Source organism: Callithrix jacchus, chromosome 7, assembly GCF_049354715.1.
Source record: "Callithrix jacchus isolate 240 chromosome 7, calJac240_pri, whole genome shotgun sequence".
Lineage (NCBI taxonomy): Eukaryota > Metazoa > Chordata > Mammalia > Primates > Cebidae > Callithrix > Callithrix jacchus.
In genome coordinates, this window is record NC_133508.1 from 68529865 (window position 1) to 68554918 (window position 25054).

Sequence of the window (25054 nt, forward strand, 5' to 3'; positions counted from 1 at the left end):
AAAAATATATAAAATTATTTTCTTTAAAAAAAGATTACTTTTTTTTTGAGACGGAGTTTCACTCGTTACCCAGACTAGAGTGCAATGGCACGATCTCGGCTCACCGCAATCCGCCTCCTGGGTTCAAGCAATTCTCCTGCCGCAGCCTCCTGAGTAGCTGGGACTACAGGCATGCACCACCATGCCCAGCTAATTTTTGTATTTTTAGTAGAGACGGGGTTTCACCTTGTTGACCAGGATGGTCTCGATCTCTTGACCTCATGATCCACCCGCCTCAGCCTCCCAAATTGCTGGGATTATAGGCGTGAGCCACTGCGCCCGGCCAAAACAAGATTACTTTTAACTCGAATAATTTTTAAATAATTAAAAGATACTTGAAGAAAACTTCCCTCCATGAACTTTTTTTTTTTTTGGAGACAGAGTCTCACTCTGTTACCCAGGCTGAGGTGCAATGGAGAAATCTCAACTCACTGCAACCTCCGCCCCCTAGGTTCAAGCAATTCTCCTGCCTCGGCCTCCCAAAGTACTGAGATTACAGGCATAAACTATGGCGCCTAGCCCAAAAACTCTTTTCATAGTTTACGAAGATCTTATTTTTCTGCTTTGATGGTTAAGTCCTTCACATATACTCTTTGATTAAAATAAGGTATACCTGGCCGGGCTCGGTGGTTCACACCTGTAATCCCAGCACTTTGGGAGGCCGAGGAGGGCAGATCACCTGAGGTCAGGAGTTCAAGACCAGCCTGGCCAACATGGTGAAATTCCGTCTCTACTAAAAATACAAAAATCAATTAGCTGGGCATGGTGGCGCATGCCTGCAATCCCAGCTACTTGGGAGGTTGAGGCAGGAGAATAGATTGAACCAGGGAGTCAGAGGTTGCAGTGAGCCAAGATCACGACACTGCACTCCAGCCTGGCAACAGAGCAAACCTCCATCTCAAAAAAAAAAATAGCCGGGCATGGTGGTGGGCACCTGTAATTCCAACTACTTGGGAGGTAGAGACAGGAGAATTGCTTGAACCTGGGAGGCGGAGGTTGCAGTGAACTGAGACTGCACCATTGCACTCCAGTCTGGTCAACAAGAACAAAACTCCGTTACACACACACACACAAAAATACAAACACACACACACCCCTGTAAATGGGTAGAGGATATTAACCAAAATTCCACTTTGAGGATTTTGTTCTTTTCTATCTGAAGTATATGTGTTGGCCCTTAATTATAAGACTAGCTCAAAAGGCACTCTAAAAAAATTATTTCCTGGCCGGATGCGGTGGCTCACGCCTGTAATCTCAGCACTTTGGGAGGCCGAGGCGGGTGGATCACGAGGTCAAGAGATCGAGACCATCCTGGTCAACATGGTGAAACCCCATCACTACTAAAAACACAAAAAATTAGCTGGGCATGGTGGCGCGTGCCTGTAATCCCAGCTACTCAGGAGGCTGAGGCAGGAGAATTGCCTGAACCCAGGAGGCAGAGGTTGTGGTGAGCCGAGATCGTGCCATTGCACTCCAGCCTGGGTAACAAGGACGAAACTCCGTCTCAAAAAAAAAAAAAAAAAAATTATTTCCTGTGAACCAACTCTATACTGATAGTACTTTCCTGTATGATACTGTAATGTTTCACACAATGCAGTGGACGTAACCAACTTGTTACATAAATAAAGAATTGACTTTTTTTAAAATTACTTCCTTTTCCTCACAACTCTGAGTTGTTGTTACTACATACAAGGAATGAGGAAAGAGGATCAAAGAAATGAAGTGACTTGCCTAACATCACACAATGGTAAGTTTTAACTGAGCCCAAATTCAAACCAAGTCTTCTGTTAGTCCTATTTTTTTTCAGTGTACCACAATGACTGCTGATTCAACTAATGTATAAATCTCATCCTCTCCTTTCTAGTTGTTTACCTTTTTATTATTTCTTACATAATAATTGCCTCAAGAATACAAAATTATTTGAAGGTCACTGATTCACACAGACTTCTCCCCAAACATTAATTCCTACCAAAAAACAAGAGGTGGCAGAATTTTCATTATCATTTTAGGCCTGCTGCTTTGAAACACAGTACTCTTTACAGTTGGCTTAGTCAGTGAACGTCAACATAATCATAAATTCCTCTGGAAACAGGGACAAAGCTTAAGTTATTTTCCTTAAATTGCTAATAAAGGCTTCTTTAGAAGTCTCTAAAAAAAATAGCTGTGATCAGACAGAAAAAGGTATGAAAGATAATGACTACAGAACCATTTTCAGGAAGAAACTGAAATATATAGGTAAGTAGGTAGGCCTACAAAGTTCCAAAACTATCCATCTATCCTCAAGCCTTTTTTTATGATACTCTAATGGCATTTTATTTTCTAAATTGCACACTTGTGATTATATAACCATGGACACAAACATAAAATTAAAATATAGAAGACAAATGAAATTCAAAATGGCATTCTAAGAACTTCAATAATACCGTAGCAGAATGAGTTACTCACTACAGTAAAAACACAAAATATCTACACTCAAAACTAAAAACAAAAATATACTCCATCACTCTTCCTACCTCAAAATTCTACCAGTAACCCCAAAACATAGCCACCTTAGATTATAGAGGAAAGCATTTCATAAAGTACTCCTTGCCCAGTCAAATTTCAGAACCAACAGAAACATCCACTACTCGGACCTTTTAAAAAATAAAAAAGTTTGGGGTTCAAAGGTTAACGTGACTTAAGTAAGATCACAATGCTAGTTAGTAGCAGCTTAAGAACAAAAACCCAGGTGTCTTTATATAATTTATTTATTTTGAGACAGGTTCTCTCTCACCCAGGCTGAGTACAGTGGCACGATCATGGCTCACTGCAGCCTCAACTTCCTGGCTCAAGCAATCCTCCCACCTCAGCCTCCTGAGGAGCTGGGACTACAGGTGCATACCACCAGGCTGATCTCGAATTCCTGGATGTAAACCAATCTCCTGCCTCAGCCTCCCAAAGTGTTGGGCTTACAGGTGTGAGGCACCGTGCCCAGCCCACATATTTTGTATCTTCTTCCCCCCCCGCCCCGCTAAGACAGAGTCTCACTCTGTTGCCCAGGCTGGAGTGCAGTGGCACAATTTCGGCTCACTGCAACCTCCATCTCCCCGGTTCAAGTGATTCTCCTGCCTCAACCTCCCAAGTAGCTGGGATTACAGGCACATGCTACCATGCCCAGCTAATTTTTGTACTTTTAGTAGAGACAGGGTTTCACCATGTTGCCCAGGCTGGTCTCAAAGTCCTGACCTCGTGATCTGCCCACCTCAGCCTCCCAAAGTGTGGGGATTACAGGCGTAAGCAACCACACCCAGCCTCTTCTTACTTTTATTTTCTGAGATAGGGTCTTTCTCTATTACCCAGGCTAAAATGTAGTGGTGCTATCATAGCTCACAGCAACCTCAAACTTCAGGGCACAAGTGATCCTCCTGCCTCAGCCTCTTGAGTAGCTAGGACCATGGGTACATGCCACTGTGCCCGGCTAATATTTTTCTAAGTTATTTGTAGAGATGGGGGCCTTGCTATGTTGCCCAGGCTGGTCTCAAACTCCTGGGCTCAAGTGATCTTCCAGCCTTGGCCTCCTAAAGCACTGGGATTACAGGCCTCCTGAGCCACTGAGTCTAGCCCCACATATATTTCAAGTCACAATCTTCCATACAAGTGTCAAATATCTGCTTGGATGTTCATCTCCAACTCTGTGACCTTAAAATAAGGTGGGGGAGCGGGTGGAGTTTATTAAAGTAACTACTCAAAGAATAATAGTTTGCATGCAATGCAGAGCAAAACACAAGGAAATTCTAACCTATTTGAATCCCTTTGGTTCAATAACATTTATCACAGCAAATGTGTGTCAGCTGAGTAAAGGCACTGAAAGACCTGCATTGTAGTGAAAGCCAGGTTTAAACCTTACAGCTCCAGCATTAAGTTTTCTACCTAGTCTCCAGTGTTTGTCTGCTCAGCAAACAGCTATCCCATCTTACTCCCACAACCTCATTTTGGAAAGACCATTTCTAGGAATAAAGATAATTCATTATTACATTTTCAATTCTTAATACTGAGAACCCAGCAAAATAACTTCTGCCAAAAGAAACAGTACCTTCTAGCACTGTTAACAGATACATGATAAAAACAAGCTCTGTTCCCTCCCCCTCCATCAAGAATTCAACTACACATCAACAGTTACATTTTGCACCTGTCAATTCAGTTAAACTAATGTTAATTCCTGTGACACACTTAAGAATGCAAAGCAAACAGCACGTAAAAAAATCATAAACCTATCACAGCTGGAAAGCACTCAAAAGCTCCAGAACCCTATATATTTTAACATAAATTCAGGGCATGTACACTATACAAAAAAATTCTCCTGAAGCTGTCTCTCTGGCATTAATTCTGCTCTATCTACTTAAGTAAACATTGATTATTGTTTTAACTTACCAAGTGATGAAAGAGGCTAGTTTACTATAACAGTGGTAAATTCAAATATACACCCAAATATTGTCTCTGTCATTTAATTTTATCTTCCATAAAACCTAACTTTTAGCCGGGTACAGTGGCTCACACCTGTAATCCCAGCACTTTGGGAGGCCAAGGCGAGTGGATCACGAGGTCAAGAGATGGAGACCATCCTGGTCAACATGGTGAAACCCTGTCTCTACTAAAAATACAAAAAATTAGCTGGGCATGGTGGTGCGTGCCTGTAATCCCAGCTACTCAGGAGGCTGAGGCAGGAGAATTGCCTGAACCCAGGAGGCGGAGGTTGCACTCCAGCCTGGGTAACAAGAGCGAAACTCCGTCTCAAAAAAAAAAAAAAAACCCCAACTTTTTAAATGCTAAATTTGGGACATTTCGATTTCCTAGGCAACATATCCATTTTTAACAAAAGAATGTAACTTTACTGAAGGATGAAAAAGGATAGTCTGTGACAGAGAAGTCCTTTTAAATTAAGAAAGGGATGCAGGGAGGTAAGGGATAAAAAAGAAAGAAAAAACTATGCAGAGGTCAAAAAGAATAAAATGTCTGTATGACCTGATATGTAAAGACAGCTAATAAGTAAAAAGAACACAGTACACGACAGTATCAACAGTGTGGTAAGAAGTATTTGTGAGTACTGCATGCATTCATACACACGGACTATCTGGAAGATTACAAAGAGAAGAGGTAACAGTGGTTTCCTGGGGGTGAGATAGGGCCAGGAACACAGGACTGGAGGCTGGCGGTCAAAAGCGTGATTTACTACATCCTTAACATATTTCTTTTGAACTGTTTTAACTTTTCCCATGTACATACAGTATTACCTTTTTTTTTTTTTTTTTTGAGACGGAGTTTCGCTCTTGTTACCCAGGCTGGAGTGCGACCTCCGCCTCCTGGGTTCAGGCAATTCTCCTGCCTCAGCCTCCTGAGTAGCTAGGATTACAGGCACATGCCACCACGCCCAGCTAATTTTTTGTATTTTTAGTAGACGGGGTTTCACCATGTTGACCAGAATGGTCTCGATCTCTTGACCTCGTGATCCACCCGCCTCGGCCTCCCAAAGTGCTGGGATTATAGGCGTGAGCCACTGTGCCCGGCCACAGTATTACCTTTAAAAAAAATTCTACAGTCATAAGAACCCTATAATGATTTACAATCAAACTACATTCTTAACGGTTCTATAATCATAGTATTAGAAAGAGCCTCCAGAGAGCTAGTCTCTATCCCAGGCAGGTCTGTACCTACGCAATTCCATAAATCCTTTTCTCCCCTGTTAAAGAGACTAAATGAATAAAATTCATGTCCTGCCTTGGCAACAGTAATTCTAAGTTTAACTACAAATAAAGTCAATTTAAAAGTATGAGGGAATTTTATAAAAGCAGCTTCATGTAATGTGACCCAATCTTACTGGGCATCATTTTAAAAATCCTATCAATTGGCTGGGCACGGTGGCTCATGCCTGTAATCCCAGCACTTTGGGAGGCTGAGGTGGGCTGATCACCTAAGGTCAGGAGATCCAGACCATCCTGGCCAGCATGGTGAAACCCTATCTCTACTAAAAATACAAAAATTAGCTGGGCATGGCTGCATGTGCCTGTAATCCCAGCTACTCAGGGGGCTGAGACGGGAGAATCGCTTGAACCTGGGAGGCAGAGATTGTTGCAGTGAGCTGAGATCACGCCACTGCACTCCAGCCTGGCAACAGAGTAGACTCCATCTCAAAAAAATAAATAAGTAAATAAAAATTAAAATCCTATCAATCCACTCACATCACGCTTTCTACTAAGAAATCATCTCTTTACATTTACAAATTAAATGATACAATAAGCCATCTAATTTGATGCGCTATGCCAGTATTCAACAAATTAAAACACCACATTAAAATATAAAGGTACTATAAAAGAATTCCAGATTTAAGGAAATACAGTCTAAAAGCAAAGGTCTAATAAAATGAGTATGCATGTATTTACTATGTTACTTTTCTTACCAAAAATTTAGAGGAACTCATGCAAATTTGAGTTTTGCAGCTTGCTTTCTACAATCAGGCAACATGAAAGCCTAATAATAATGTGGCCAGGCGCGGTGGCTCACACCTATAATCCCAGCACTTTGGGAGGCTGCACCGGGTGGATCACAAGGTCAGGAGTTGGAGACCAGTCTGGCCAAGACGGTGAAACCCCGTCTCCACTAAAAATAAAATTTATAAAAACTCAGCTGGGCTTAATGGCAGGCGCTTGTAGTCCTAGCTACTCGCTTATAGTCGTAGCTACTTGGGAGGCTGAGGCAGATGAATCGCCTGAACCCAGGAGGTGGAGGTTGCAGTGAGCCAAGATCGTGCCACTGCACTCCAGCCTAGATGACCAAGTGAGACCTCCATCTCAAAAAAAAAAGAAAGAAAGCTTAATAATGTAATATACAACTAAAACCTTGCAACAATTTTTTCCTAAAGCAAATTCTCTTCATGTCAATAGCCACTTATATTTCCCCTTAAAATAAATATATAAAATCTAATCTGTCAACAGAGAAGAATTTATCCTCCTCAAGAGCTAGGCATTTTCCTCAAATTCTTCCATTAATTCAAATATTTACAGAACATGTCACATAGGTCACATACACTTTTTCTTTTTTCTTTTCTTTTTTTTTGAGGAGTCTCACTCTGTCACCCAGGCTGGAGTACAGTGGTGTGATCGCAGTTCACTGCAACCTCCACCTCCCAGGTTCAAGCAATTCTCCTGCCTCGGCCTCCCAAAGTAGCTGGGACTACTACAGGCAAGTGCCACCACACCCGGCTAATTTTTTGTATTTTTAGTAGAGATGGGGTTTCACAGTGTTAGCCAGGATGGTCTCCATCTCCTAACTTCATGGATCCACACGCCTTGGCCTCCCAAAGTGCTGGGACTACAGGTGTGAGCCAATGTGCCCAGCCCTGGGTTCCATATCCTTACAAGTTCAAGAGCAGTAAGCAAAACAAAAATTCCTAACAGGATGGATCTTACACTTAACTGGGCAGAAAAAAAGGCATAAAAATGTCACTGCTGGTCAGGCTCAGTGGCTCACGCCTGTAATCCCAGCACTTTGGGAGGCCGAGGTGGGCAGATCATGAGGTCAAGATATCGAGACCATCCTGCCCAACATAGTGAAACAGCATCTCTACTAAAACACAAAAATTAGCTGGGTGTGGTGGCACGTGCCTGTAGTCCTAGTCTCAGAAGGCTGAGGCAGAATTGCTTGAAGCCGGGAGGCAGAGGTTGCAGTTAGCCGAGATCACGCCACTGCACTCCAGCCTGGCGCCTGGTGAAAGAGCAAAACTCTGTCTCAAAAAAAAAAAGTCACTGCTCTGGAGAAAAATTTGAAGTAGAGGAATTGGCAGTGCCAGAGGGAGGGGTATTCCAATTTTAAATAAGGCTAACAGGAAAGGGCTCACTGAAAAAAGTGACTTTTTATCCAAAAGCTGAAAATGTGGGCCAAACAGGTACTTGGGGAGCATTTTAGGCAGAGGATCAATTGTTGAAAAAGTTATGAGGTGGGTACAAGCTTGGAGTATGCTAGGAACAAGGGAGCCAGTGCTACTGGAACAGAAAGAACAATGGAATGAATAGAGTCAGAAATAAGAGAGCCTTATAAGCCACTAAAAGCATTTGACTTTTATTCAGAGAATGATGCCTCTCCAAACAAAGCCAATGGAGGGTTTCACTCAAGAGTGACAACTCAACGCCAAAAAAAATAATGAAATCATGTCCTTTGCAGCAACATGGATGCAGCTGGAGGCCATTATCCTAAGCAAATTAACAGAGGAACAGAAAACCAAATACCGCATGTTCTCACTTATAAGTGGCAGCTAAACACTGAGTACACATGGACTCAAAGAGGGGAACAGACACTGGGGCCCACTTGAGGGTGAAGGGTGAGAAGAGGGTAGGGGCTGAAAAACTGCTCATCAGATACTATGCTTGCTAGCCAGTGACAAGGTAACGAAATCATTTGTATACACCAAACCCTAGCGACACTCAATTTACCCATTAACAAACCTGCACATGTACACCCTGAACCTAATGTAAAAGCTGAAAAAAAGGAGAGTGACAACTTAGGTTTTACAAAGGATCACTTTATCTGCTATGTGGAGACATTACAAAAATGGTAAGCGTGCAAGCAAGGAGACTAGTAGAGATAATGGTAGCTTACACCAGAGTAATAGCAGTAGAGAGAATAAGGGTCAGTTTCAAGATATATTTTGATGTGGGATTTGTCCACAGACTGGATACAGAATTTATGAAAAAGACTCAAAGCTCTGAGTAACTACAGAATCTGTCTAAGACTAACTTAATATTCAGAGACTACTCAGACAATAGACTGTAAAATCTTCTCAACCATCAAAGTAGTAGGAAAATTCCTCTGCAAAGTGCTACTGTACCTGTTGCATTTTGATCACTTGGGGAAAAAAAGTGTCTGAAAACTTATAAACTAAAAAACCTAACCTTTACTAATTAAACACTCATCTTCTGGTTAACTGGTCTCAAACTGAAAATTTAATAATCTCTTATGATCTACTTCCAACTCAAGTATGTTCTATCTATCCTCTCCATTACTTACCTGTTTATCCCTCTACTGTTCATTTATCAAACTAAAATCGAATAATCTAGCTCCTTGAAACTTGGGAGATTTAAATTAATACTAGTTCCCTCCCTATCCCCAATGACTAGAGTCCTAGGAAATTGATAAAGAGCAGCAACATGGACGCTACACAAATTAGGATCAAAATGTCAGTAAATATCCCAAAACAAGATGCTTTCTAACTGTAAAAAAAAAAATTTCAAGCCGGGCATGGTGGCTCAGTCTTGTAATCCCAGCATTTTGGGAGGCTGAGGCGGGCAGATCACCTGAGGTCAGGAGTTCAAGACCAGCATGACCAATGTGGAGAAACCCCATCTCTACTAAAAATACAAAAATTAGCCAGGCGTGGTGGACATGCCTATAATCCCAGCTACTCGGGAGGCTGAGGCAGGAAAATTGCTTGAACCTGGAAGGCAGAGGCTGCGGTGAGCTGAGATCACGTCATTGCACTCCGCCTGGGCAACAAGGGCGAAACTTCGTCTCAAAAGAAAAAAAAATTCAGCCAGGTGCGGTAGCTCACGCCTGTAATCCCAGCACTTTGGGAGGCCAAGGCAGGCAGATCACATGACCTCTCCTGAGGTCAGGAGTTCAAGACCAGCCTGGTCAACATGGCAAAACTCTGTCTCTACTAAAATACAAAAATTAGCTGGGCATGGTGGCACAGGCCTGTAGTCCCAGCTTGGGAGGCTGAGGTAGGAGAATTGCTTGAACCCAGGAGGTGGAGGTTGCAGTGAGCTGAGATCACGCCACTGCCCGTCTCAAAAAAGAAAAAAATTTCATAGTTACTCTCCTGGTCATTCCCACTTTTCCACTTCCTCATTTAAGGAGGGAACTCGAGACTTAAGTTCCAGTACAGAAATCAATAATCAGTTCTGTAAAAAGAAATCATGACCTTGATGGTGGGAAAATGTATTAACATTTCAAAACCAGAAGAAGACACATGGCCCGCCACTCTGAAAGATAAGGAAAGCAATTAGTCAACAGTCGCACCTGTTTCTGAGAATAGTAACACTTATTCACTGAGGCCCTGTTCCACCCAAATGAAAAGGGAGTAGTTTTTAGATGTACATGTACCCTGGTGATTAACAGCTGTCCTTTTCCAGTAATTTCTACCTCTACAAATAACTGTAAGACAAAAATTACATTAAATATTTTCATGCCACACTTCAAAATATTTACTTTTCAATTTTGTACTCCATTTTTCCTCTAAAGATTTGCAATTCTCAAAATGAATCTCTTGTCCAAAAATGGCATTTTTCCATTCATAAATAAAATTTAAATGCAGGTTAACAGTGCTATGATCAATTTTCACTTTCTCTAAAAAAATTATTTGAATAGTATTGGTAATCACATTAAAAAATCTTAACAGCACAATCCTAATCTTGAGTATTAATCTAATTGTTTTCAATTAATCTTTTTAAAATTACATTAAATAGTTCTACTAAATGGATTCTAGTCATCTATACTTTTGTGACAAAAGTATCATGGCTATCTTCTCTATGGGGTTTATATTTAAAGACTTTAGTGTATGTGCATATTAAGACTCCCAAGCCTCTTTATTATAAAGTTTAAGCACACTCCTAAATAACTCTGGTAACCTTCTTAAGAATTCAGGGAGGCCGAGGCAGGAGGATCACGAGGTCAAGAAATGGAGACCATCCTGGTCAACGAGGTGAAACCCCATCTCTACTAAAAATACAAAAATTAGCTGGGCATGGTGGTGCACGACTGTACTCCCAACTACTCAGGAGGCTGAGGCAGGAGAATTGCTTGAACCCAGAAGGCGGAGGTTGCAGTGAGCCGAGATCATGCCATTGCACTCCAGTCTGGATAACAACAGCGAAACTCTGTCTCAAAAAAAAAATGAATAACAATAATAATAATTCAGTTGCTTCCCCAGAAAGTTAAATCCTAACATTTGTTTTATTTGTTTTCTTTCCTCCTCCTATCCTTTCTTTAATCTCAAAAGGCTAATTTTCCTAGAGAACAATTTAAGTCTTAGTCATTTTGGTTTCCAACATCACTATACATACATTAACCCAAGAACCACTGAATGAATAATTTCATTAATAGACCGAGCATGGTGGCTCACGCCTGTAATCTCAGCACTTTGGGAGGCCGAAGCAGGAGGCTCACTGGAGGTAAGGAGTTCAAGACCAGCCTGGCCAACATGGTGAAACCCTGTCTTAAAATAAATAAATATAAAATAATAATAATTTCATTAATGAAGAATTTAAGATTCTGAACTTTCATTGTAATAAAGCAAATTCGGTAGTAAAAATCCAAAAGAACACCTGGATTCAGTCTGTCAACACCACACCGAAATGTTTTCTGAGCTATATCAGGACAGTTAGAATGACTGTAACAGCTGCAAGTTCCCTGAGGTTGCAAAATAGATACTTGGGAAAGGTATTTGAATCACCTTTCAAAATAACCTACAGCACAGGAGTAGCATGCAAAGCAAAAACTTCCAGGCTACTGTTTGTATTATTTAAAATATACTGTATTTCAGAACTTAGTAGTTTATGGGTCAGCTTAACTCTTTCATTTCACCATTTGTCAAATGTATTGAGCCTATTTAAAGGTCCTGTTCCAGTATTAACCCCCGAAGAGAGGGAGGGAAACTCTCTATAAACAAGACACAGAATAAAAACAACCCAAAATACATCTTGTCAGCATAAATTATTTTGTTTGAGCCCCAGAAATTTTTCTGCTGTTCAGGCACTCTGGTCCAAGTTTCCCCTATAATTGGGTAAGTTACACTTCACTTCCTCTCCTAAACTTGCTTTTTATAAATCACATTATAGTTCACAGATATGTTTGTGTACTGAGTATAAAACAAGATAAAGAGTCAAGAATCCAAATCATTCTATTTGAAGCTACTGGTGGCCTTTTAAAATGTACTGTCTATCCAGTGATTGTCCAATTATGGCATGTTTTCACAAAACACAGTCATATTCACGATCTTTAAAAATCACAGTGAAAATATTTCATACTACATATGAACATAAAACAAAAATGGTGAAATACTTCTATAATGCCATGTCAAGGAGTTATTCTTTACTCACTAGCTTTATTCACCTTCCTTCTCTTCCCAATTAAAGAATGCAAAATTCAATCTTTTTTTCTGAAACAGAGGTTTTGCTCCTGTTGCCCAGGTTGAAGTGCAATGGCACTATCTCGACTCACCACCTCCCAGGTTCAAGCAACTCTCCTGTCTCAGCCTCCCAAGTAGCTGGGATTACAGGCATATGCCACCATGCCCAGCTAATTTTGTATTTTTAGCAGAGACAGGGTTTCTCCATGTTGGTCAGGCTGGTCTCCAACTCCGGACCTCAGGCAACCTGCCCGCCTTGGCCTTCCAAAGTGCTGGGATTGCAGGCATGAGCTACCATGCTAGGCTGCAAAATTCAGTCTTTCTCGTCCTTTTCCTCCAAATGTTTACTGAAATGAGGAACACCTCTAAATGATACCAAAATGCAGCACAGCCACTCTCTGCAGAGATGTGTGCACATCATACAAACACTATCCAGGATCAAGCTCCAAGAATCAACATGGGTGAAAAATACTTGATTGACATTTAAGTTTACATATTAACACCACATATTTTAAAGATACAAAGTAAGCATGAGAAGAATGGAGTAGGATTATGACTTCTAAAGAAAGGTAAAACTTTCATGACAGAAAAATGGCAGAAACAGTGAAGAACCATGGTAGTGTGACCTGAGAAAGATGCTTAGTCTTCAGGGAACCCTTGACCAGGCTGAGAATTTCAGAACAATTCAAATGCAATAAAAGCTCTTAGGAATTTAAAAGCAGAGGCCAGGTGCAGTGGCTTACTCCTGTAATCCCAACACTTTGGAAGGCTGAGGGTGGCAGATCACAAGGTCAGGAGTTCAAGACCAGCCTGGCCAATAAGGTGAAACCCCATCTCTACTAAATATTTAAACATTAGCTGGGCATGGTGGCACACACCTGTAGTACCAACTACTCGGGAGGCTGAGGCAGGAGAATTGCTTGAACCCAGGAGGTGGAGGTTGCAGTGAGCTGAGATCGCGCCACTGCATTCCAGCCTGGACGACAGAGACTTTGTCTCAAAAAAAAAAAAAAAAAATGCAGGAGTAGTAATAAGAGAGCAACTCTTTGCTCACTGAGAGAGTAAATACTGCCATATTTATGGGCCTCCTCTGATCTACTGAGCAAGCAGCTCCACAATTACCAAAAAACTAAACAAAAATATTCCTTCAACTTACTAAATCAACAGTCAACAGATAACAAGTTTAACTAAATTCTACCTGTTGATGACCACCAAATGAAGATCCCACCTGACTGAGAAAACAAATCAGAATATAGTCTATGACTTACATTTAAAGTTATTTTTCACCCAGAAAGACCCAATTTGCATAATTTAAACTAATCACCAAAAGGAAACTTGTTTGTAACCACACATGTGGAATGAAACTGTCACTAGAATCTATTGTTTCTCCATCATATCCTTCTCTATTTGCTGACAAATCCTACCGGTGACTCATATCCTTCTGCACTAACCAGTCACTCCATTCCCTAATGGAAGGCTTTTCACCAATAATGCAAAGTACAAACACAACAATTTGTTCTGCTACTAAAAAGAACACATATCAACATTTGTATATAAATCCAACTTACAAATACTGTGGTGATACAACCTAAGTGAATGTTTCCTGTAAAACAGTGGGGAAGATAAAAAGATGGTCAAATTTTAACAAAAACTAAAGGATAACTGGAAGAAAACAGACCTAATTGTGAATTTGAATTCCTGTCAAACAATACATTAGTTAACAGCCAACATATCTGACCACTGCAGAAGTAAAAACATAAAGTAGTTTATCTGATCTGCTAAAACAAATATATCAGTGTACATTTTATGCCAAAGGAATTAACATTTTGAGAAGAATAAAATTTCAAATAAAAAATACTATGAGAGGAATTAAACACACCACTTCTCTAAAGGTAAGACTGTTCTAATGTTCAAAATATTTTTTCAAACCAGGCTCAACTAGCAAAGAACGGGTCACAAAAAAAGCCTAATCTTAAAATTCTCAAAAATTTAAAAAGCCCTGTAGCCAGGCATGTTGGCATGCACCTATAATCCTAGCTACTCAGGAGGCTGAGGCAGGAGAATCATTTGAATCTGAGAGGCAGAGGCTGCAGTGAGCCAAGATTGTACCACTGCACTCTAGCCTGGGTGACAAATTGAGACTCCATAAAAAAAAAAAAAAAAAAAAAAGCCAACATTGTGTAATGTAAATTTATAATCAAATGATGAAATTTAGTTTCTAGGACACTTAAACTTAAGTGGATGCTGTGTTAACATAACCCATGAGCAAGAAAATCAATATAGGTAGGCAAACAAAAACCAACTATATTCAAGTCACATAAAAAATATTGGTACAATCTGTCAACTCCTCATAGTCATTTTTCTGGGAAAGATTTTGGTGTCCTATAAATCTACACTGACTGAACAAACAGTGCAGGAAAGGAGTCATTCTCTCACCTGAGTCCTGTTAACTCCACAATGGGGAACTATGGAAAGCAGACAGCCAGCACTGCTGTGCAGCTTCTTTCATGAAGGTAGTGACAGTTTCTGGTTAAGCATAAACCTCTACCACTCCAAAGACCAAAAGATTTTCAAACAATATGCACCTCAGCGCTACACCAAGCAACCTAAAAGGCTTCAAGTGCCAAGACAGTGACCAGGGAGTTAAAGAGAGCCCACAGAATGAGGTTTAGACAATAAAACAAAGGATAATGAGAGAAAGCTACCTGACACTTCTTGGCAAGAAGACTTTTTTTTTTTTTTTTTTTTTTTTGAGAAGGAGTTTCGCTGTTGTTACCCAGACTGGAGTGCAATGACACGATCTCGGCTCACTGCAACCTCCTCCTTCTGGGTTCAAGCAATTCTCCTGCCTCACCCTCCCGAGTAGCTGGGATTACAGGCACACGCCACCATGCCCAGCTAATTTTTGTATTTTTAGTAGAGACGGGGTTTCACCTCGTTGACCAGGATGGTCTCGATCTCTTGACCTCGTGATCCACCCGCCTTGGCCTCCCAAAGTGCTGGGATTATAGGCCTGAGCCACCGCGCCCGGCCGGACTTTTTTTTTTTTTAAGACAGGGTCTCACTCTGTCTCCCAGGCTAGAGTGTAGTGGTATAATCTCAGCTCACTTCAGCCTTGACCTCCCAGGCTCAAGTGATCCTTCATTTCAGGAAGCTGATCCTTCCAGCCTCCCAAGTAGCTAGAACATCATGCCACCATGCCTGGCTACTTTTTGTACTTTTTGTAGAGATGGTGTCTCTATTTTGTCCAGTTTGGTCTCAAACTCCTGGCCTCAAGTGATCCTCCTGCATCTGCCTCCCAAAATGAGCCACTGTGCCTGGCCAAGACTTTTCTAATATTTCACAGATTAAGAGACTCAAATAACCATCTCCCAAAGTAATTGTAACTGGTAGCATCCACTGTTCAACAAGTTTAAGTACTTTAAACCCCCAAAAAGAAAAAAAAATTATTCACTGCTGTCTATTTACTGATACTCTTTAACTGAGATTCTAAAACTTGCGATTAGCAATGAAATCCCAGCACTTTGGGAGGCTGAGGTGAGCAGATCATGCCTGAGCTCAGGAGTTCGAGACCAGCTTGGGCAACGTGCTGAAACCCTATCTCTACTAAAAATACAAAAATTAGCTGGGCATGGTGGCACACGATGTAATCTTGGCTGAGGCAGGATAATCGCTTGAACCTAGGAGGTGGAGGCTGCAGTGAGCTGAGATCGCACCACTGCATTCCAACCTGAGACAGAGTAAGACTCTGTCTTAAAAAAAAAAATTTATATATACATATAAATTTCCTTATCTGTAAAGCTAGAAGAATACTACTTACAGGATTATTGAGTTTTAAATGAGATGATACATGTTTTGGCATAAGAAAGAAATGTAGAAACCTAAAGCCTGAAAGTGTAATACTGCACTTTACCAGTACCCTAATATCTCTACCATCATCCTATTCAATAAATATAACTAAGTCCACCATGTTAAAACTGTGGATCCTGATTCTTACTAAAAATATTAAAGATTCCATCTTCTATCCAACAAATAATGTACCTGATAGAATAGCACTCAAATCAACGAAAGTTTCATTCTTCTAAGACCAAAAGCTAAAAATGTAGCAACCTGGCTGGGCGCAGTGGCTCACGCCTGTAATCCCAGCACTTTGGGAGGCCGAGACGGGTGGATCACGAGGTCAAGAGATCAAGACCATACGGGTCAACATGATGAAACCCCGTCTCTACTAAAAATACCAAAAAAAAAAATTAGCTGGGCATGGTGGCGCACGCCTATAGTCCCAGCTACTTGGGAGGCTGAGGCAAGAGAATTGCTTGAACCCAGGAAGCGGAAGTTGCGGTGAGCCGAGATCTCGCCATTGCACTCCAGCCTGGTAACAAGAGCGAAACTCCGTCTCAAAACAAACAAACAAAAAAAAATGTAGCAACCTGCTCCTCTGCATCTTATAAATGCATCTTCTAGAGGCTTCACTGGTTACCAACCCCACATTACAACAAAAAGGAAAAAGTATAGTCAAACCCTGTAAAATAAATCCCTAAATTTCAACTTTGTGTCTGAAAATTGTAAAGTATTCCTTAATTACTGCATAAGGAAATACTACCTTTACAGGATAAAATGAACAAAAAGTTAATTCTTAAGAAAATTAAATCTAATTTACCTTGTTTGAAATTTTTTTCAAATAAACTATAAATGGGGCTTTCACACTGTTTTTTGTTTTGTTTTATTTTGAGATGGAGTCTCGCTTTGTTGCCCAGGGTGGAGTGCAATGGCTCCATCTGGGTTCACAGCAACCTACCAGGTTCAAGCGATTCTCCTGCCTCAGCCTCCCGAGTAGCTGGGATTACAAGCACATGCCACCACACCCGGCTATTTTTTTGTATTTTTAGTAGAGACAGGGTTTCACCATGTTAGCCAGGATGGTCTCTATCTCCTGACCTTGTGATCTGCCCATCTCAGCCTCCAGTGCCAGGATTATAGGCATAAGCCACCATGCCCCGTCTCTCACACTTTTTTAAAGCTATATATGAAAGTATTCAAACATTTACTCTTCCTAGAGCTACAAAGTTCAATGATGTTGTAAATGGTTTCTGCCTATCAATTTGGTTTGTTCAAATTAAATATTACTTGACTGACTCACAGAGGGAGTGGCCTGACTTGCTGTTCTGAGTCAGAAAATACCCTGTTCAGCAGTTCGAAACTATTTTTCATTTATAAAGGTATTCTAAAATGCCAGCCATTTCCAGCTATGACATCTGTTGCCCTAGTAGAAAGATCTTAGTGGTAATAATACTTTGAATCTGTAGTTCAATTTATAATTAAAAAAGTGCTTTCACATGTTATTTTCTCATGCCTTCTGATTTAAGTGTCCCACACAGCTCAACAGAGAAACTTTCATATAGTAACAAGTTCTAGTTCACTCTTGGCCCCAGTAAATATATTCTCTTTTTCCAAAAAATAAAAAACATAAAAGGCTGCTGCATTTCTTTAATCAGACTTCCCTCACCCAGACATATCCCAGGTGCCTCATAAAAACTGTCTCAAAGCACACACCCATGGGCCCCAAGAGACTTGCAAGGCAGACTCTCCTCCCACATAAAAGCCTAGCTTGGGCCCCAAAGAGCCTCCAGTCAGCATCTCCTAAATGATCCCCTTGCCTCCAGCCATTCAGTCTTCTCCATTAGTTTTAACAGCTCTCCTAAGTACAAGCTGGTAGGTCATCGTGTGGATGAGAAACCTCAATATAAGACGAGCTACTGAGATAGTGATATGATGTATTGGAAAAATCAAGGGCTTTAGAGTCGAAGACCTGGATTTTTTAATCCAGCACTAATTCTTATTATTTGTGTGACCTGGGACAAGTTACTTAACCTTTTGAGTTTCTGTATCTCTTCATCTCACCACAGTAAATCCATGGGAGCTCATGACTGTATCCCTAGTGCCTGGCAAACAGAATTGATTCAAGTAAGCCAAATGGATACAAATGAAGACATCTACCACTTTTCTCCTAGTTGTGAGAACTAAATGAGTATAAAAAGCACCTGCAGCACACTGGGCAATTAATACTAATTAATCCCCTCCCTCGATAAATAGTTACTATTTACTATTTCTTATTTTTTTGAGACAGGGTCTCACTGGCTCACTGCAGCTTTCACTTCCTGGGCTCACACAATTCTCTCACCTCAGCCTCCTCCAGGATAGCCTGAACTACAGGCACACAGAACCACACCTGGCAAATTATATATTTTTTGTAGAAACATTGTTTCACCATGTTGCCCAGGCTGGTCTCAAACTCCTGGGCTCAAAGCGATCCTCCTGCCTCAGCCTCCCAAAGTGCTAGGATTACAGGCAGGAGCCACCTCACCCAGCCAAAAAATATAACTTCTGACTTTTAAATACACATCAATAATTTTGCCTGTAATTCTATTATGCTCACTGTCAAAAGGACCACCCTCATGCCTGTAAACCCAACACTTTGAGAGGCCAAGGCAGGTGGATCACTGGAGGTCAGGAGTTCGACACCAGCCTGGCCAACATGGAAACTCTTCTCTACTAAAAATACAAAGATTAGCCAGGTGTGGTGGTACACACTTGTATTCTCAGCTACTTGAGAGGTTGGTCAGACTGGTCTTGAAGTGATCCACCCATGTTAGCCTCCTAAAGTGCTGGGATTAATGGCATGAGCCACCGCACCCAGCTAAGAGACATTATTTTTAAATTAACATAATTTTTAAGATTATACCAGGATAGGTGTGATGGCTCATGCCTGTAATCCAAGCACTTTGGAGGCCAAGGCGGGCGGATCACCTAAGGTCAGGAGTTCAAGACCAGCCTGACCAACATGGTGAAACCCTGTCTTTAAAAAAAAAAAAAAAAAGGCCGGGCGCGGTGGCTCAAGCCTGTAATACCAGCACTTTGGGAGGCCGAGGCGGGTGGATCACGAGGTCAAGAGATCGAGACCATCCTGGTCAACATGGTGAAACCCCATCTCTACTAAAGATACAAAAAATTAGCTGGGCATGGTGGCGCGTGCCTATAATCCCAGCTACTCAGGAGGCTGAGGCAGAAGAATTGCCTGAACCCAGGAAGCGGAGGTTGCGGTGAGCCGAGATTGCGCCATTGCACTCCAGCCTGGGTAACAAAAGCGAAACTCCATCTCAAAAAAAAAAAAAGATTATACCAAAGTGAGCCAGGCTCAGTAGCTCACACCTATAATTCCAGCACTTTAGAAGGCAGAGGCAGGCGGATAAAGAGGTCAAGAGATGGAGACCATCCTGGCCAACATGGTGAAACTCTGTCTCTACTAAAAATACAAAATAGCTGGGCATGGTGGTGCCCACCTGTAGTCCCAGCTACTCGGGAGGCTGAGGCAAAAGAATCACTTGAAACCGGGAGGCAGAGGATGCAATGAGCCGAGATTGTGCCACTGCACTCCAGCCTGGTGACAGAGTGAGACTCTGTCTCAAAAAGAAGAAGAAAAAAAAAAGATTATATCCAAGTGTAAAATCCCTATCAAGGTCCTACTCTTCATCAAGAATCTCAACTTTTACAACACAAGAATGGGAAAAGTTCATGACAGTAATTAGTCCATCCACTGTGAAACTTAAAAATGTCAAGATCAGAATACCAGCAAACAATTTCTCACCATCTTCACCAATACAATAGTGTGCTGGCAAGTGATTCTGAAGACCTGATAATGTGTCATTCTGCATCCTTAATTTCCTTGCACACTCAGCAAGGCATAACCACTCACTTCCCTCTGAAACTACTCTCCATTACAGAGCATGACAGCAAGTACCATATTCCAACTCAGCAGTGGTTGTAGTTTGGTGACTCCAGACAGACAAGCATTGGCTTAATGCCTACAGTGATGCTAGAACTGCTAGTCATTGCAAATTTCTTGACAAATTCCAGAAAATAATCAACTAGCCTACAGTTCAATTTACCTAACAATAAAATACTGTTCACCTGAAAAACTAGCAGTTCTTTACAAAAGTTTATGCTTCTTAACACTTCACAGGCAAGAGTGTAGGATCCTGGGCAACAGACAAACTTCTTTTCATCAGCTCTCTGGTCCCCTAGACAAGAATGGGATAGCATTCTTGACAAACTTGGAAATTTACTTTGAAGTCATGAAACTTGGGAGAAAAAAATTTATAGAACAACAAAAAACCACATCACATCCTTTCTGGGGGAAAAGTGAAAATCCCAGAGCCAGAAGATCATAGTGCCGCTGGAAGAGACTTACACCCCGTTTCCTCATACTTGAACCTAAGGACCCAGGGACAAGATCCTCCTGGAAAGAACTCCCTAACCCAACATACCAGGGTTCACTATCGCCACACACAAAGACCAAGGGGAAGAGCCTCCAGAATGCCTGCTCACACACTGGACACACGCGGGCACACCCTGCCACACTCCTGCCTCTGCCACGCACCTTCTCCCCGACACACACCACGTTCTCCCCCCACACTCCAGCTCTCTACCACTCTCTCAACTCTCGCCTCCCCCACTTACTCACACTCATTCTACTCCCACCCCTCAAACCCACACGCTCCCCGCACACCCATACCCTCCCCTGCCCTCACCCACACTCTCCCAACATCGACAATGCCCCCCGACCCTCTCCCCCGCCCCGCGCTCCCACTACTCTCCCCCACAGCCTAGTACGGACACTCAGCCCTGTCTCCCACACACGCCCTCCCTTCACCAACTCACACTCTCCTCCACGCTCGCACAGCTCTCTACCTCTTCCACACACACGAGCCCGCCCTTCTCTCACTCACCCTCGCTCCCCCGCCCCGGCCCGGCTCGGCCCTCCTTCCGGGGACGTGTCTCGGGCCTGCACTAATGGCTGCGGCGCCTCCCGCCCTCCCCTTCCCCGAGGCCCCCGGCGCCGGCGCAGGGGCCGCCCGGGAGGGGCGCACTCACGCTGGCGAGCTGGGGACTGGGCATTGAAGTCCGGCTGCGGCGGGAGCGAGGAGGCGCCTCTCTCCTCAGTCACCTCGGCGGCGGCGGCGGCGGCGGTAGCGGTGGCGGCGGCGGCGACGACTCCCCCCCAGCCTCGGCGCGCGACACCCGGCCCGGCCCGGCGGCGGCGGCGGCGGCGGCGGCGCGTCTCCACGAGTCCGTCTTGCTGCTGCTGCTGCGGCCGCCGCTGCGTCTCCTGCTGCCGCCGCTGCCCCCACTGCCACCGCTGCCCTGTGGCGTCGCCTCGCGCAGTGCCTGGCCGCCGCTGCCGCTCCAGCCGCTCCCGGACGGACGACGGTTACAGCCTGGCCGATCGCGCCGCCGCCACCAGCGCTGCGCGCGCAGCCGGAACCAGCTCCCGCCGCCGCCCCTCAGGGGGCGCTGCGGGGCGCGGCGCGCGGGGCCGCCGGCCCGCCCTCCGCTCTTGCTGACTGGCTGGCCCGCCGGCTCGCGGGCGGTTGGACCCGCCCACCTGCCCCGCGGGGCGCTGACCCACTGCCCTGGGCGCCTCCCCCGCTCCTCCTCCTTGTGGTTCGTTCCGCTCAGCACTGCAGGCTACGGAAGGCGCGTCCATGTGACCCAGGAGGGAGGGCAGAACGTGGCCTGGGGAGTTGCTCGCCCACGCTGCTCCCCGCCCATCCGCACCTGGGCTGGGTCGAGGGCCAGTAGCCGAGGTGTGACCCGCAAGGTCGAAGGGCTCTTTCCCGCTCCCAGGCCTTCAGGCCTGGGGCCAGATCCTGATGGGACGGGGCGGCCACCGAGTGCTGTGCTTGGGGATTTCCAACTCAGAAGTAGGAACCTGGGCAGCTCAGTTCTTGGCTGCTCTTCCTGGAGGCCCCAGATAAATGGCGTGTGCATCTTCGCGAAAGACATTTCTATGCCACCCCCCCCCCCACTCTGCCCACAAGACACACACGCAACCTAAGAACGGTCCCTGACAAGCCAGAATTCAGACTTTCAGGATATAGGATCGTGGAAAAGTGATTCCCTCTCTCCAAGTATTATCAACTATTGAATGGAAATAATCAGCTACCTCATGAGCTCTTTCGGGATCAACAATAACGTATTAAAACGCTGGAGAAAGGCCGGGAGTGGTAGCTCACACCTGTAATCCCAGCACTTTGGGAGGCCGAGGCGGACAGATCACAAGGTCAGAGTTTAAGACCAGTATGACCAACATGGTGAAACCATGTCTCTACTAAAAATACAAAAATTAGCCGGGAGTGGCGGCACAAGTCTGTAATTCCAGCTACTCGGGAGGCTGAGGCAGGAGAATCACTTGAACCCGGGAGGCAGAGGTTGCAGTGAGCCAAGCAAAATCAGGCCACTGCACTCCAGCATGGGCGACAGAGCAAGATTCCATCTCAAAGGGAAAAAAGAAAGAAAGAAAAGAAAAAATGCTTCAGAAAGAGGAGACCTTGAATTTCAAGGTTTCCAACCTAAGGTCACCTTTAACACTAAGATTATAGTAGAGATTCTCAAATGGAAAGGTTTTTGCCTCTTGCATTTGGAAGCTAGCCAGAAATTCTTTGCCAGATCATGTGTCCTGAGTTTTGGTTTGGAAAATGTGGTCACCAGTGAGCTAGGAAGCTGGTTTGGGCCACGGCCAGATGGCAGGCAAAGCGCGACATTGGAGGCTGGCTTGATAGGAAGGGGGATGCTCCCCATCTCCTCCTGAGAATTGTGGGTTGGGGAGAGTCTGCTCCTTCTGTCCACCCCTGGGAAGTCTTGCCTACCCAGAACTGGCACCTATCTAGGAAGAAATGAAGCTGTCCCTTGGTGCTTCTCCCCCAACTCACCACCACATCCAGGTTCATCCAGCCCTGCAGGGAGAAGCAGTGGTCTGTCATCATTAGACTTTCCCCACAAGGTAGACTTGGGGCATTGCTTCTGACCAGAGGGCTTCCATTAGAGCTTAACAGAAAAAAGAAAGGTCTTATGACTCAGCTGCATCAAGCCACAGCACAGAATCCAGGATGTTCACCACCATCAGGTGGCCCAGGAGAGGGTATTCTAGGGCAAGGCTGGCTAGCAGAGCTGTGTGGGAGGTGAGAGGCCTTCAGGAGCAAGAAGGGATGCAGATCAGTAGCAAGGCCCTTGGGTGAGGAGCACAGTCTGAGCTATCACTTGCCTTCCGCCTGCCTCCAGCAAGCAGCATTTTCTACTTCCTGGAAATATAGACAGATTTGAAACAAAAAGCTACCTCCTGTGCAAAACTTTTGCTGTGTCTATGGATTATTGATTCTTCTGATAAAATTGCAAAACACCTTATGCAATCCTCTATCATAGCACTTAACATGATATTGTAATTGCCTATTTTCAGAGTCTCCTCTGCTTAGATGGATCTATTCTGGGCAATCTAGCAGATTGTTTGTTTGTTTGTTTTAATCTAATAGATTGAGCAAGTCAATGACACTTCCCTCCACCTAGCTCTCCTTCTAGCCCTTAAATAAAATAATTTAATAACAACATTAACAACATAAAGATAAAAATAATGGCCCCAGGCCTGTAATCTTAGCACTTTGGGAGGCCAAGGCAGGTAGATCACAAGGTCAGGAGATCAAGACCATCCTAGCTAACATGGTGAAACATCCCGTCTCCACTAAAAAAATTTTTTTAAAAAGTCAGCAGGGCATGGTGGCACACACCTGTAGTCCCAGCTACTTGGGAGACTGAGGCAGAAGAATCACTTGAACCCGGGCGGCGGAGGTTGCAGTGAGCCAAGATCCAACCACTGCACTCCAGCCTGGGAGACAGAGCAAGACTCTGTCTCAATAAATAAATAAATAAATAAAGTCTCCAATAACAGTTTTTTTGTTTTTTTTTTTTGAGACATGGTCTCACTTTGTCAGCCAGGAGAGAATGCAGTAGGGTAAACACAGCTTACTGCAGCCTCAACCTCCTGGGCTCAAGCAATCCTGCTTCAGCCTCCCAAGTAGGTAGGACCACAGGCCCATGCCACCATGCCCAGCTAATTGTTTATTTATTCATTTATTTTTATTTATTTTATTTACTTTTTTTTTTTTTTAAAAGAGTCTTCTTCTGTTGCCCAGGCTGCAACCTCCACCTTCCAGGTTCAAGTGATTCTCCTGCCTCAGCCTCCTAAGTAGCTGAGATTATAATCGTGCGCCACCATACCCAGCTAATTTTTGTATTTTTAATAGAGATAGGGTTTCACCATGTTGGTCAGGCTGGTCTTGAACTCCTGACCTTGTGATCTGCCCGCCTCAGCCTCCTAAAGTGCTGAGATTACAGGTGTGAGCCACTGTGCCCAGCAAGCTTTTTTATTTTTGTAGAGATGGAGGTTTTGCCATGTTGCCTAGGCTGGTCCTGAACTCCTGGCCTCAAGCAATCTTCCCATCTTTGCCTCTCAAAGTGTTAGGGTTATAAGCATGAACCACCACACCCAGCCATAATTCCCTTTTATTAAGCATTTACTCTTTTCCAAGTCCTGATTGAAATGTTTTAAAATATGTTATCAAGGCCCAGTATAGTATCAAGCCTGTAATCCCAGCACTTTGGGAGGCCAAAGAGGTTGGATCACCAGAGGTCACGAGTTTGAGACCACCCTGGCAAATATAGTGAAACCCCCATCTCTACTAAAAATACAAAAATTAGCCCAGTGTGGCAGGTGTCTATAATCCCAAGTACTCAAGAGGCTGAGGCAGGAGAATCACTTGAACCCAGGAGGTAGAGGTTGCAGTGAACCAAGATCGCCCCTAGACCATGTCAAGGTCCTAGACCATGACACCACTGCCACTTTCCCTTGCCCCCAGGACAGTGGAGAGATGCTCTAACCCCTAACATCCAAATGGCCTCCCGCAGAAGGCTGTGACTGGTTTTACTCCCACCACACCTCAAACAGATCAGGAACTGGGCTGCAAGTGCCTT

General features: G+C 43.7%; 2 protein-coding genes across 6 annotated transcripts in view; both read right to left on the reverse strand.

Annotated features, from left to right (window-relative positions):
- The window catches only part of PTP4A2 (protein tyrosine phosphatase 4A2), a 36338-nt gene extending 14828 nt beyond the window's left edge, over positions 1–21510 (reverse strand). Inside the window, exon 1 of the mRNA XM_035308554.3 lies at positions 21125–21510. The gene's annotated coding sequence lies outside the window, so the exon portion shown is untranslated. The remainder of the gene's footprint in view (positions 1–21124) is intronic.
- The window catches only part of LOC128932618 (uncharacterized), a 38198-nt gene that overhangs the window by 963 nt on the left and 12181 nt on the right, over positions 1–25054 (reverse strand). Inside the window, exons 1-2 of one of the 5 annotated variants that reach the window (XM_078331057.1) lie at positions 21125–21459; positions 20162–20271 (exon numbers count right to left, since the gene is read on the reverse strand). The exons of 2 other annotated variants lie outside the window; for them this stretch is intronic. Coding sequence is in view for 1 of the 3 variants with exons in the window: in XM_078331056.1 (XP_078187182.1) it covers positions 20162–20293 (132 nt within the window). In the remaining 2 variants the exon portion in view is untranslated. Of the gene's footprint in view, positions 1–20161; positions 20309–20979; positions 21043–21124; positions 21460–25054 lie in introns of those variants that run through there. 2 more of the 5 variants (XM_078331056.1, XM_078331058.1) reach the window with 2 other exon arrangements.